The sequence below is a fragment of the Poecilia formosa genome, unplaced genomic scaffold (genome assembly GCF_000485575.1).
Source record: "Poecilia formosa unplaced genomic scaffold, Poecilia_formosa-5.1.2 Scaffold756, whole genome shotgun sequence".
NCBI lineage: Eukaryota > Metazoa > Chordata > Actinopteri > Cyprinodontiformes > Poeciliidae > Poecilia > Poecilia formosa.
This window is the reverse complement of record NW_006800695.1, coordinates 52,238-64,571: the sequence shown is the minus strand read 5'-3', so window position 1 is coordinate 64,571 and position 12,334 is coordinate 52,238. Positions and strand designations below refer to the sequence as shown.

At 35.2% G+C, this 12,334-nt stretch overlaps 2 protein-coding genes across 2 annotated transcripts in view; both read right to left on the bottom strand.

Moving 5' to 3' along the window:
* The window catches only part of LOC103131416 (butyrophilin subfamily 2 member A2-like), a gene marked incomplete at its 5' end in the record, with an annotated part of 4,947 nt that extends 1,847 nt beyond the window's left edge, over nt 1–3,100 (bottom strand). Inside the window, 8 exons of the mRNA XM_016666627.1 lie at nt 4–202; nt 291–335; nt 438–461; nt 750–776; nt 2,024–2,059; nt 2,169–2,270; nt 2,354–2,638; nt 2,722–3,100. Coding sequence (XP_016522113.1) covers nt 4–202; nt 291–335; nt 438–461; nt 750–776; nt 2,024–2,059; nt 2,169–2,270; nt 2,354–2,638; nt 2,722–3,100 — 1,097 coding nt within the window. The remainder of the gene's footprint in view (nt 1–3; nt 203–290; nt 336–437; nt 462–749; nt 777–2,023; nt 2,060–2,168; nt 2,271–2,353; nt 2,639–2,721) is intronic.
* Nucleotides 3,101–4,880: 1,780 nt separating this feature from the next.
* Nucleotides 4,881–12,334, bottom strand: part of LOC103131410 (butyrophilin subfamily 2 member A2-like) — a 26,378-nt gene continuing 18,924 nt past the window's right edge. The window contains exons 11-13 of the mRNA XM_016666626.1: nt 5,881–5,986; nt 5,456–5,633; nt 4,881–5,196 (exon numbers count right to left, since the gene is read on the bottom strand). Of these exons, the coding sequence (XP_016522112.1) occupies nt 4,881–5,196; nt 5,456–5,633; nt 5,881–5,986 (600 nt within the window). The remainder of the gene's footprint in view (nt 5,197–5,455; nt 5,634–5,880; nt 5,987–12,334) is intronic.

Sequence of the window (12,334 nt, the reverse complement as noted above, 5' to 3'; positions counted from 1 at the left end):
GACTTCTTAAGGAGGTCAAACTTTGCATTTGCTAAGCAAACCTCCCAGTAGTGTCGTCCAGAAGAGAAACCAGGTGATCCTCTGACTGCAGTGAGACAAGTGACTCTGTCTCCATCTGGAAACTCTGCATCAGCATTTTCTCTCAGTATAGAATCCTTCATTTTTATTAGTGGATTGCCTGTGTCCACCAGTTGAACATTCACTGTTAAATATTGAAAATTATATTTTAATCAATATAATAATGAAGTAAAATGCTAAATAAGAATAATATTAAATAAATGTAAAATTACCATGATGCTTGGATGCTTCCAATAGAGCTGCTGAGTGCCGTGTTGCTGGACAGAAAAGTGAGAAAAGAAAATATCTTAGAAATGTGATTTTGTATGATAAAGGTTTTGATTATATTAACACGATCAGCTTCCAATACTGTGTTCTACTTTTTGACAGAAGTGGTTCATTTTCTGAAGGAAGACACAGAAATAAATGATATTTTAGTTGTTTTATGCAGTGAACACAACAAGAGCTTTAAAATTATCTCTACCAGATTGAGGTTCATCAACAAGCTGTGATATTATTTTACTGGAAATCTGAACACATCACTGTAAAGATATGTAATAACTTTATGTTTCTATTGAACTCCTCTCATGTCTTCAAACATCTAGAGCAAATCTACAACACTAAGCATCCTTAAATGCTGAATTGACTGAAATAGAAAAAGTAGTACAAATGTATTATATCTTCTGTTTTACCTTCAGGAATGTTTGTGAGATTGGCCCCTGAAAGATAAAAGTAAAACTTTAGTAAATAATTCCAACTAATACATCCATTATAAATCTAGTATGATTTATTGTCATAACTGGTTTTTGTTTGGGGATGTTACACAGTGACTTATAAAACAAGTCTGAATTATTTTTGTTAATTCAATTCTTACTTGGTCCAGAGATTAAATTTTAAATCAAAACAGACTTATTGCTGTAAACTGCTTTTGTCTCAAAATCCTAAATGAAACCACTTAGACCACATTTGTGGCTAATTTTTCTGTACAATATGATGACAAGGTTTATGGATTATATCTACAATATTCTTTCATAATATTTTCAAACCTTCATTGTTTTTATCTATGTTCTAATTGGATGACTTCTAAATGTAGTTGTAACAGTTTTTATTTAGGAACAGCAGCGTAAAGGGGAGTCGGTACAGATAAATCTCTTCAAATCTTATCAATATTTTCAAATATTTATTTTTTCAAAGATATTTTGAAACCATGTCATTTTTAGTTCACATTCCAATGATTTGCTTGATGCCTTATTCTGTCATGTAAATTCTCTCAGAAAACACAATGAAGTTTGATTCTGTGATGTGATTAATTGTGAAAGTTTTGTATTAAAGCCATAATTTTAGGGTTTATGTTTATTTGTTTGTTTGGTGTAATACCTGAAAATGACAGTGGGTGGCATTATATGTTTAAATGGCCTGACAGGTAAACTCTCTGCAGGTGTGATGTTTGCAGCGGAAACAGTTTTTAACCGTCATCGTCATTTTCACTGTTGTCTGATGTTGATCGTTGCTTTGCGACAATTTTGTGAATCATTTGGCTGTACTACGTTAACATTGGAAGTGTGCAACGCTGAAAAGTCGCATTTTGTTGGAAAGCGCCAGATCAATAAATGCTCTACAATCATAGAACCACAGGTGTTGATTCATTGGATCCAGAAGATCCAATGAATCAACACCTGTCAGTCAGCAGAGCCCCAGATTCTTGGGTTCGTTTTGTTTCCTTGATTAACAACAAGTCACTACAACGGGTGAAAACACTTTTACAAGGGATTTGACACGTCCTTACTGTCTTATTTAAACATCCTTAGAAATGTAACAGTTGTGATAATCCCATGAGGTTTTTGCTCAGTTTTAACATGTACATTTTGTTACATTTGTACTTAAATCTGAAAACAACAAATAAAACTACGTGATTGTCCCTTTAATGGAAAACCAATGATGTTTTGTGTCTGCATGATTTCTTTACCATCAGTTGTGTCATTTCCTGATTTGGACTTGTTAGCTGAAATAAAAACATATATAGTATAAGGTTTGAAATTAATAGTCATTACTATGTCAGCATTCTTTAAATTTTAATTATGCATCCTCTCTGATTTGGATCAAACATTTACCTTTCTTCCTGAAGTACAGGAAGTACAAGGCTCCGAAAGCAACTAATACAACTGCCAGAAGTATCCCAAAGGCCACCCATCCAGCTGAGGACGATCCTGACTCTGAATAAAAAGCAAATATTGTTCTAATAAACATATTTCTCATAAAAGACTAATAAAAGAAACTTGAGGGTGAAACCACAAACCTTCTTCTAATGAATTTTTCAGACGCATTCTGGTCTCCTTTGGTTCTTCATTGAAGAGCCCAACAGAGCAGGAGACCTCAGAGGGACTGGAGACCAGAACCCAACTATGGACTGAATAAAAACCAGCAGAGTTTTTGCTAAACATCACATTACCAGGAATGAGAGCTGTTTTGCTGTCTGACCAGCTCAGCTCAGGTTTTGGATGCCAGCCGTCAGATTGGCAGCTCAGATTAACTTTGTTATCGTCTCTCATCACTGCTGACAGGAGAGGTTGGTGTCCAGTTTCTGGAAGAAGAAGAAGAAGAAGATCATTTGATGTGGACATCATTCTGTTTGGTTTTGTTCTCGTTCTGTTTCATGGTTCTCACCTGTCACAGTCAGACTAATAGATGCACTGTCAGAATCATCAAAGCTGCTGACAACGCATATATATTTTCCTGCATCTTCAATTGTGACGTTTTCCAGTTTCAGGCTGACATCACCTGCCTTTAATCCACCTGATGTTTCTTCCTTCAAGCCAAATGAGGCTCGTCCAGCGTATGAAGCTTTCTGGGATGAATAGTCTAAAGTTCTTGCCTTATAAAGCAGGACTGGAGTACCAAATTGATCACTCCCTTGATACCAGAGTACCTCCATATCTTCTGCACTCTCAGAGAAGGTGAGCCAGCAGGGTAAGATGGCTGTATGGCCTCGCTGGACTGAGACAGGAGACTTTACTGAAACTGTGAAAGTCTCTGAAACTGAAAAGAAAAGAAAATCATAATTTGAGTCATCTTTTCATTTTGTTCTGGTATTAGATTAAGTATGTTAAGTGTTTCAAAGTAAAATATTCCATTGATTTCAAGTTTGAAGCTTTTCAGTAGACCAAATGTTTTATATTTAATAATTTTCCCAAACAATAAATAATGATAGTTGTACCTCAACGCTTGGTAAACATAAAACCCATATAAAATTTGCTTTGCAAACCAGTAATATTTACAATGTGGTTGGGAACTGATTTATTTGCTGTTTGAGCTGCATTTTTCTATACTGCTGGTTCCAAAAGACCATGCGTTTTATAGTAATTATTTTTATGTTATTATGTTAATAAAAACACACCACTTTATTATAAAGTTGTGATTCATTTATTTATTGACTATTTGTTATTTCATGGATGAAGGTTGAAATAATTCTTCATATGGGTAAGAAGAAAAAATAAATTTCTCTTAGGTCCCCCTAGTGGCGTCTTTAGGTAACACTTCATTGGTAATATTAGCTGCAGTTTAACGTGCAGAGCGACGTCAGAACCTCCAAAGCACCGTGGAAGATCAGTTAGCAAAACAATGTAGCAAAAATGGACTTATTCTTCAGGGGAAGAAAAAAAAGAAAGCGTTAGAAGAGGGGAAAAAGCCAAGATAAAGGTATGTTTGTATTTCTCTTTGTAATATAATGTTTATTAAAAATATTTGTGGAGCTGCTCGTTGAAAATTGGTTTTATGGTGACTTTGAAAGGTCCAGTTCAACAGCCAAACATTCATCATCATCATCATCATCATCATCATCATCATCATCATCATCATCATCATCATCATCATTGCCATATCATTTATCCAGAGTCCAGATACATAAAAAGTCTGCAGTAAAAAGACAAACAATAAAACTAAAAACTAAAAATAAAATAAACACAGCACATAATATTGTCAACTGAGTCACAAATAAATGATGCCAGTCATTCCTCGACCTTGAGGTAAATCTGACTGTACTCATTCATTCATTCATTATATAATTGCTTGACACAGATATTATACACATTAATTTGTACATAAGTTTTTACAAACATAGTTAATATACTCCACCTTAAGTATTAGCCTCATACTATGAATGCCTCATATAACTTCTGCATGCTGCTTATTTTGTATTGAAAAGAAGCAGCACTGCCTACAGATGGGCAGTGTACAGTGGAGTACAAAAGTTTTTAAGAAGAGCTATCTTTGCAGAGGACGAACGCATACCAGATTTTCTCATCAGCATATTAGCTTGCGCATACATCATACAGAACTCACAACTTTTATGAAATTTCCCAAGTATTTAACTTCATTACATATGTTGCACGTTGATTCATATGCTAGCATCTTTGTATTTGTGTGAAACTGAATCTTAACTTTAAATGAGTTTATTCTTGTGGTTGGCCCTATATATTTCTAAGTTGTTGTTTTTTTATTCAAAATGGCGTGCTTAATAAGGTTTGATAACAATTAAAACTTCACACTCATTCATATTGCCTAGCAAAATGTTTTTACATCAGGCTACATGCCAACGGCATTAAAATATAAAGATGTTAAATAAGTGTAAGTAAGTATCCTCTGGACTTCTGGGATGCTAGATAAGTGTAAATATGTATTCTCTGAACTTTCTAAGTGTGCTCTAAATTTGTAAAAGCAATGAGTACTCCACAGTTTCTAAGTAATAACAAAAACTGAATGTCCTCAGGACATTTCACATATTTGATGACGTCGAATCAACCCAGTACCGGTCCACATTNGGAAACTCACACATCAATAACAGGCTGAACATTATCCTTGTCATAAAGCGCCTCGATGACAGCCATGGACTCTATCAAGCAACAAACTGGTTTGATAACCCTCCCAAAGTGTGAAGTTAGGCAGCGAACAACATCCCCTCCCACACTGTCTGGAGGATGAACGGAACCAGCATCATCAGGAAGATGAGGTAAGGAACCAGCAGTCGCCAGCACTCCAGTTTCCACAGAGGAGTTCTCAGAGTCATGAGGCAGGTCACTATTTACAACTGATGGAGCTGAGGACACATCCTGAACCCATGAAGCAGTACGGTCCTCCCCATCACTGCAGGACAGGGAGTCAGGTAGGGAAGGCTCCACAGGAACAGCACTAGAAGCCTCACTAAAATATTCTGTTCTATGTAGATCAGAAACCGAGGGAACTCTAACCACACTGTCAGCGTGGCGGTTCAGATTGCCATCCAAGGTCATTCCCACAGGTAAAAAGTTTACATCACGAAGGAGATTTTTAGAGACTGTCATTGCCATGACAGTCTCTAAAACGATAAATGTGGAGAGCCGGTTTGGATGCAACCACTGTGTACATCACAGGCTCCCATTTATCAGAAAGCTTCCGCTTTCCTCTGGCTCCCTTGTTTGCCACCAGGACCTGATCTCCAACTGACAGAGGGTGACCCTTGGCTCTCTTGTTGTACTGGCCACATTGGTGTTTCTGCTCTGCACTGGTGCTCTTCTCAGCCATTAGCATGGCAGAACGCAGATCTTCAACCAACGATTTGACGTAAGAGTGGTAGTCACAAATGGCATCATCATGAAGAACATTTCGAAAAACAAGGTCAACAGGCAGCCTGGGAATCCTCCCAAACAAACCCAATGGTCTCATGAAATGTGCAGTTGTAAACGAAAGTCAGAGACTGGATCATCTGAGGCCATTTGTGCTTCGAATGTGGAGGAAGAGATCTCAACATGTTGCCCAGGGTGCGATTGAACCTCTCTGCAGTCCCGTTACCCATTGGGTGGTAGGGTGAGGTGTGTGATTTACTGACACCACTCAGTTCCAAAAGCTCAGCCAGCAGCTCACTCTCAAAATGTGTGCCCTGATCCAAGGGAGTGCGCTGAGGAAGGCCATATACACAGAAAAACCCATCACATAACTTCTTTGCAACTCTTTTAGCAGTTTGATCCTGACAAGGGAAAGCATGTACTAACTTTGTGAAGTGATCAGTGATCACCAGAATATCCACAGACTTGTTGTTCAATGCACACACAACATAAGTTGCTGCTTTGACATGATCACAGAACTGCCAAAACATATGTACAAAAATACCAGACAAAGTGAATCATAGCAACGTCATCAGCCGGTGAAAGGCTGAACTGATGCGGTGAAGCTACCAGTAGCAGGAGCGGAGGTGCCCCAAAAGTTAACACTGAATAAAAGGAGAGCTGCCATCGATACTGTTGCAGCCAAGTATGATTTAATGTTACACAATACAGTTTTACCAAGTTGCTCAAAGTCTAAACTAGTATTGTTGTGCATTTAAGGTGCAAAGTTTACCTTCGACCAAACGCCCCCNGTGCCTTAAAGGAAATGGTGCTTGGAGCTTCCAGCTTCTTTACTTTTTCAATAGCTTATTTAAAGGAAGGTTACAAATGATAACTTTCTGTTAAAGGTTATCATTTAATGGAATGATAACCTTGCTTACTTTAAAAAAGTAAGCAAGGTTTAAAAATGTAAGCAAACTATCATCAGTTAATTGAGTCACAAATAAACAACAACAAAAAAACACAAAAGGAAGCTCATATGTAAACCAGAAGTGTGATTTTATTATAAACAGCAGGTGAATGTCTGTGTTTGATGTATTTTTAGTTAAAATATGTTTCTCCTTCATTAGTGAAGTTACTACAGGCTGGTAGTCAGAAACTGTACTCAGACAAGAGCAGCTTTACTCCAAATTAAAATCACATGAAGAAACAAAAATAGTGCTGTAAAACCATTGAAGTACCTTTTTGTCCTGGAGAGTCTCTTGTAACCAAGCATTGGTTTCAAGGGCCTTTAGGGATTAGGGTGTTTTAAAGACTTTCATCCAGTCTTGTTTATTGGAGTGAACAATATAAATATGAAGAAAAGTGACATATTCTCAATTTAAAAATGTACATTTAACAAACCAAAGCCTTGTTATTGTGTCAGAGGCAACCAAAACAACCTGGAACCTCCTGCTGGTGACCAACTTGGTCACACAATGCTGTCAAATGGCATCGCATTCTTAACATGCATGTAGATCTTTTACAAACATGGCAACATTTCACATGGAAATAATGGTTTTCCAAGAAGCATTTAAGAATTAAACAATAAAGAAATAGTCATCATGACATTTCCTTTGTTTTTGTGATAAACACTTTATTTATTTTCACATAAAGGGGATGCAGAACTCAACTACAAATGTCAACTCTGTTGCAAAATCTGCTCCAGTCAACAGAGGGCAACGTTCCTCTACAAAGATTCTTCAACTACATATTTGGAGTTAATTTACAGGCTTAAGGCCAAAACATTTTTAATGTAAGAGCAGTATGTATTGTTCTGCTTTCCTTCATACTTCTACACTTATTAAAAATATCCTGCTTGTTTGTGAATATGCTCAACTTATACGTGTGCTCATGGCCTTCATTACAACTTCCCACAGGAACTCAGTTTTACAGACAAATGCTTCTCAAGAAACAAAATAAATATTATTTAAAACAAAAAACAACAAAAACAAAAACTCAAATATGTTGAGTTTCAAGATTTTATTCCTTAGTCAGCAGCTGCATAAAAATAAATCAATATCAACAAATTAGTCTAGTTTAGTAATTTATTTCAAAAAGAATCAACTAAAGCAATTATTTCTGTTAATTTTCATAAGCAATGACATCTAACGAATACCTCTGTCAAAAAGAATAATACAGGGCACCAATGACACAATTTCTATTAGGAACATGTTTCTGTTGCAAGGACAATCAGGGAAGAATACAGATGTCCAACAGACACTACCTAAACCCTCCACAAGGGGGAGCAAGCTACCAAGGCACAATCCTGAAGAAGCTGACTGTTCTCAGAGAGCAAATTTACGAAAAGTTGAGTGGAAGGGAAAATACCTCCAGAAGCAACAAAAATGATCACAGCCTGTTAAGAGTTTGAAGGAAATGTACATGAACTTCAGCTGAGGTCTGTGTGTGAGGCTCCACATGGACAAANAAAAAAAAAAAAGACATTTTGTGTAATTATAACAAAAGAGAAATAAAACCAGGTTACATATGCCGGGATCCCATTCTTAACGTGCATGAAGATCTTCCTTACAATGTGTCACCATTTCACAAGAAAAAAAAGGTTTTCCAAGAATATAATTTTTGTTGTCAAAAAGCATTTTTACAATAAAGAAATAGTCATTCTCATACAACATTTATTTTCTTTTTGTGATAAATATTTAATTATTAATTTTCATATAATGGGGACTCGTAAAGATGTAGAACTCGACTACAAATGTCAACTGTATTGCAAAATGTGCTCCAGTCAACAGAGGGCAATGTTCTCCTACAAAGATTCTTTGTAGACATATTTGGGCAACTACAACTACATATTTGAAGTTCATTTACAGGCTTAAACAAAACCAAAACATTTTTCATTTAAGAGCAGCATTTATTATTCTGCTTTCCTTCATACTTATACATTCATTAAAAATATCCTGCTTGTTGTAAATATGCTCAATGTTGACATTCTAAAATCTTTGCCTGTCAGGAGCTGAAATTACTGACGGTGATCTGTCTGCTGTTCCTTGGTCCTCATGATCCTGTTTGTTCTCCAACTAAACTCTAAGACCTTGTTTAAAAAACTGCATTTAAAGTATATGGGTTACTTTATTCAACATATTCATGGTCCACATAGACATGATACACAACACATAAAAAAGCAACATTAAGCTTCTACATGATAGGTTTTTTTAAATGTGCATCACAAAGGGGCTGCATACAGTAAGCTTTGAACAGACTTATTTTTACCTCAAACAAGATGACACACAGACGCATTATAGTTTTCTTTATAAAATAAAACGGAGCCTGGTAAAAAAAAAAAAAAAGTCTTCTCATACAATGTTCTGAAATCTTCAGTTAGAAATACAAAACATTTACAACAAGCGGTGGTAAAAAAGTGAAGGAACATTGAGTGCACATGTCTTTATCTTCTGTTGTTCCTTCAAATTTGAATCCATTATCTAAAATTATCAATCAGCACAATCTGAGTACAGAGATGTACCAAAAGCTTGCACAATGTTAGCTTGTTAACTGAAAAGACACAAAATCCAAATCCTCACCCATATTTTTAAATGTATTTTATGCTAATTAAAGGTAATTAACAGTTTTCAAAAGTTTCATGCAAGTTTGATTGACTATAAAAAGTCAATTTTTCAACAAGCTGTAAAAAATACCTTGTTGAAGTGCCACTATTTTGTGATGTACCATGGGCTGTAAATGTTTGCAATTGAGACTCAAAGAAGCTCTTCATGTTACCGAGGAGCCATATAATAAATAATTCATGCTTTCCCATTCTTGTGGCTAAAATGTTTCAGCTATTAAAGTTTATGCATGTTCTCCCACTGCTTTGAGGGCCTAAAAAGCTCTAATGCAGTAATAAAATCTACTAGATTAGCTTCTACGTTGCCCCTGAAATATATATATCCATTAAGCATCATATAAACATCATATACTGACCTATAAAACAAATGTTAAAGTCAAATTAGCTTCCAAAACTTCCCTTTGAGAGCTATTCCAAAGAATGTACATTTTAGAAAGCTTCAAAACAACATAACAAAAATAATAATAAAAATATTTATAATAATTCCTATAAAAGATTGTATTAGTACCTCTTGGCAAAAGAAAAATAGATCAGTCAGTTTTACAGCAGGTATTAAACTCAGCTAATATGAGCTTAGAAAATGACTTGAAACACAGAAGATCAGGTTAACGAGTACAGGTGCTGGTCATAAAATTAGAATATTGTGATAAAGTTCATTATTTTCCATAATGTTATGATAAAAATTAAATTGTCATATATTTTAGATTCATTGCACACCAACTGAAATATTTCAGGTCTTTTATTGTTTTAATTTTGATGATTTTGGCAAACAGCTCTTGTGAACCCAAAATCCCTGTCTCAAAAAATTAGAATATTATGAAAAGGTTCTCTGAACGAGCAATAAAAATAATCATCTGAATCAACAAAGTAACTCTAAACACCTGANTTCTGCAATTTGTAAGCAAACCTCCCAGTAGTGTCGTCCAGAAGAGAAACCAGGTGATCCTCTGACTGCAGTGAGACAAGTGACTCTGTCTCCATCTGGATGCTCACGAATATCTTCTCTCAGGATAGAACCATTGATTTGTATTAGCTTATTTCCTGTGTCCACCAGTTGAATATTCTCTGTTAAAAATGGAAAATTAGATTATAATCAATACAATCACAAAGAAAAATGCTAAATAATAATATTAAATAAATGTAAAATTACCATAATATCCATTAGACTCCCAGGGTTCCAATGGAGCTGCTGACTCTGGACAGAAAAGCAAGAAGAAAAAACATCTTAGAAATTTGATTTTGCATTATAAAGGTTTTGATTTGACTCTATAAACACAGGCAGCTTAAAATACTGGGTCCTACCTGTAGGCAGAAGTGGTTCATTCTCTAAGGGGAAAATGCAAAAAAATGCATTTTTATTCATTTATGTCACGAATGTCAACAGAGCTTTAAAACCATTACATTTTACAGAGACATTTATAGTTTGGAGGTGAGATTGTTGTAGGACTGAAAATCTGAACCCAACACCGTAAATATGTGTAATAAGTTCATGTTTTTAATGTGTTCATTTCAAGCCTTCAGTCATTTAGTGCAAATCAAAATAACTTGAACGTCCTTAAATGTGCCTTGAGATGACGTGCTGTGAATTGGCACTATATAAATAAATTCTGTTGAGCTGAAATTAATTAAACTGACTCACACAGAGAAAGAAGTATGAATGAATTATGTCTTCTTTCTTACCTTTAGGAATGCTCATTAGTTCAGCCCCTGAAAGATAAAAGTATAAACTTTAGGAATTGTAAATCCTGCATGACTTACTGTCGTAACTGTTTTTTGTTAAGATGTTACACAGAGATTTCTAGGATGGTCTGATGGATGAAGAGGTTCATATTTTGATATCTAGATGGACGATTTGGATTTAATGTTGTAAAAGAAAATTTTCCTATTTATTTGTTTACTTTTTCTTAGAAAGTTAAATTAATTTGATTATTGAATTACCAGTTTCCTCATTACATTATGGAAAATTACTTTAGTCCCCGTACCAAAGCAGACTTACTGCTGTAAACTGGTTTTGTCTCAAAATCTTAAATGAAATCATGGAAGGTCACATTTAAACCACATTTATGGCAGCTAAGTCTGAACAGTACGATGAAAAGGCTGTGGACTATATCTACAATATTATTTCAAAATATTTTCAAACCTTCAATGCATTTATGTTCTAATTGGATGACTTTTAAGTTGCAATAGTTTTTATTTAGGAATAGCAGAGTAACCAGCACTCAATACAGATAAATCTCTTCTAATCTTATTGATCTGTTCCAATATTTATTTAAAAGATATTTAGAAACCATGTTATCATTTTTAGTTCACTTTCCAATGGTGTGCTTGTTTGCCTTGTTTGTCATGTACATTCCCTTCAGAAAACAGTGAAGATCTGATGTGATTAACATGTGAAAGATGGATGAAAATACTTTTGCAAAGGATTTAACATGTCCTTACCGTCTTATTTAAACATCTTCAGTTTTAACACTTGTGCCATGAGATTGTTGCTCGGTATTAAATCATACATTTTTGTAACAAATGTAAATTTTGTTATACTACAAAACAAAATTACATGATTGCTCCTTTAATAGAAAAACAATGACATTTTGGGTCTGTTGTGTTTTATTTACCACCAGTTGTGTCGTCTCCAGATTTGGACTTGTTAGCTGAAATAAAAAAAAGGTATGAAATTAGAACTGATCAAAATCTCTGTATGATTTAAATGTCAAATATCATGCTCTCTGACTTAGACCAAACATTTACCTTTCTTCCTGAAATACAGGAAGCACAGGACTCCAAATGCAACTGATACAACTGCCAGAGGTATCCCAAAGGCCACCCATCCAGTGCAGGGCATTTTTGTCTCTAAATAAGGAGCAAATATTGTTCTAAGAAACTTATTTCTCATAAAAGATTAATAAAAGAAACTTGACGGTAAAACCATGTACCATCTTCTAATGATGAAGGATTTTCCAGACGCATTCTGGTCTCTTTTGGTTCTTCATTGAAGAGCCCAACAGAGCAGGAGACCTCAAAGGGACTGGAGACCAGAACCCAACTATGGACTGAATAAAAACCAGCAGAGTTTTTGCTAAAC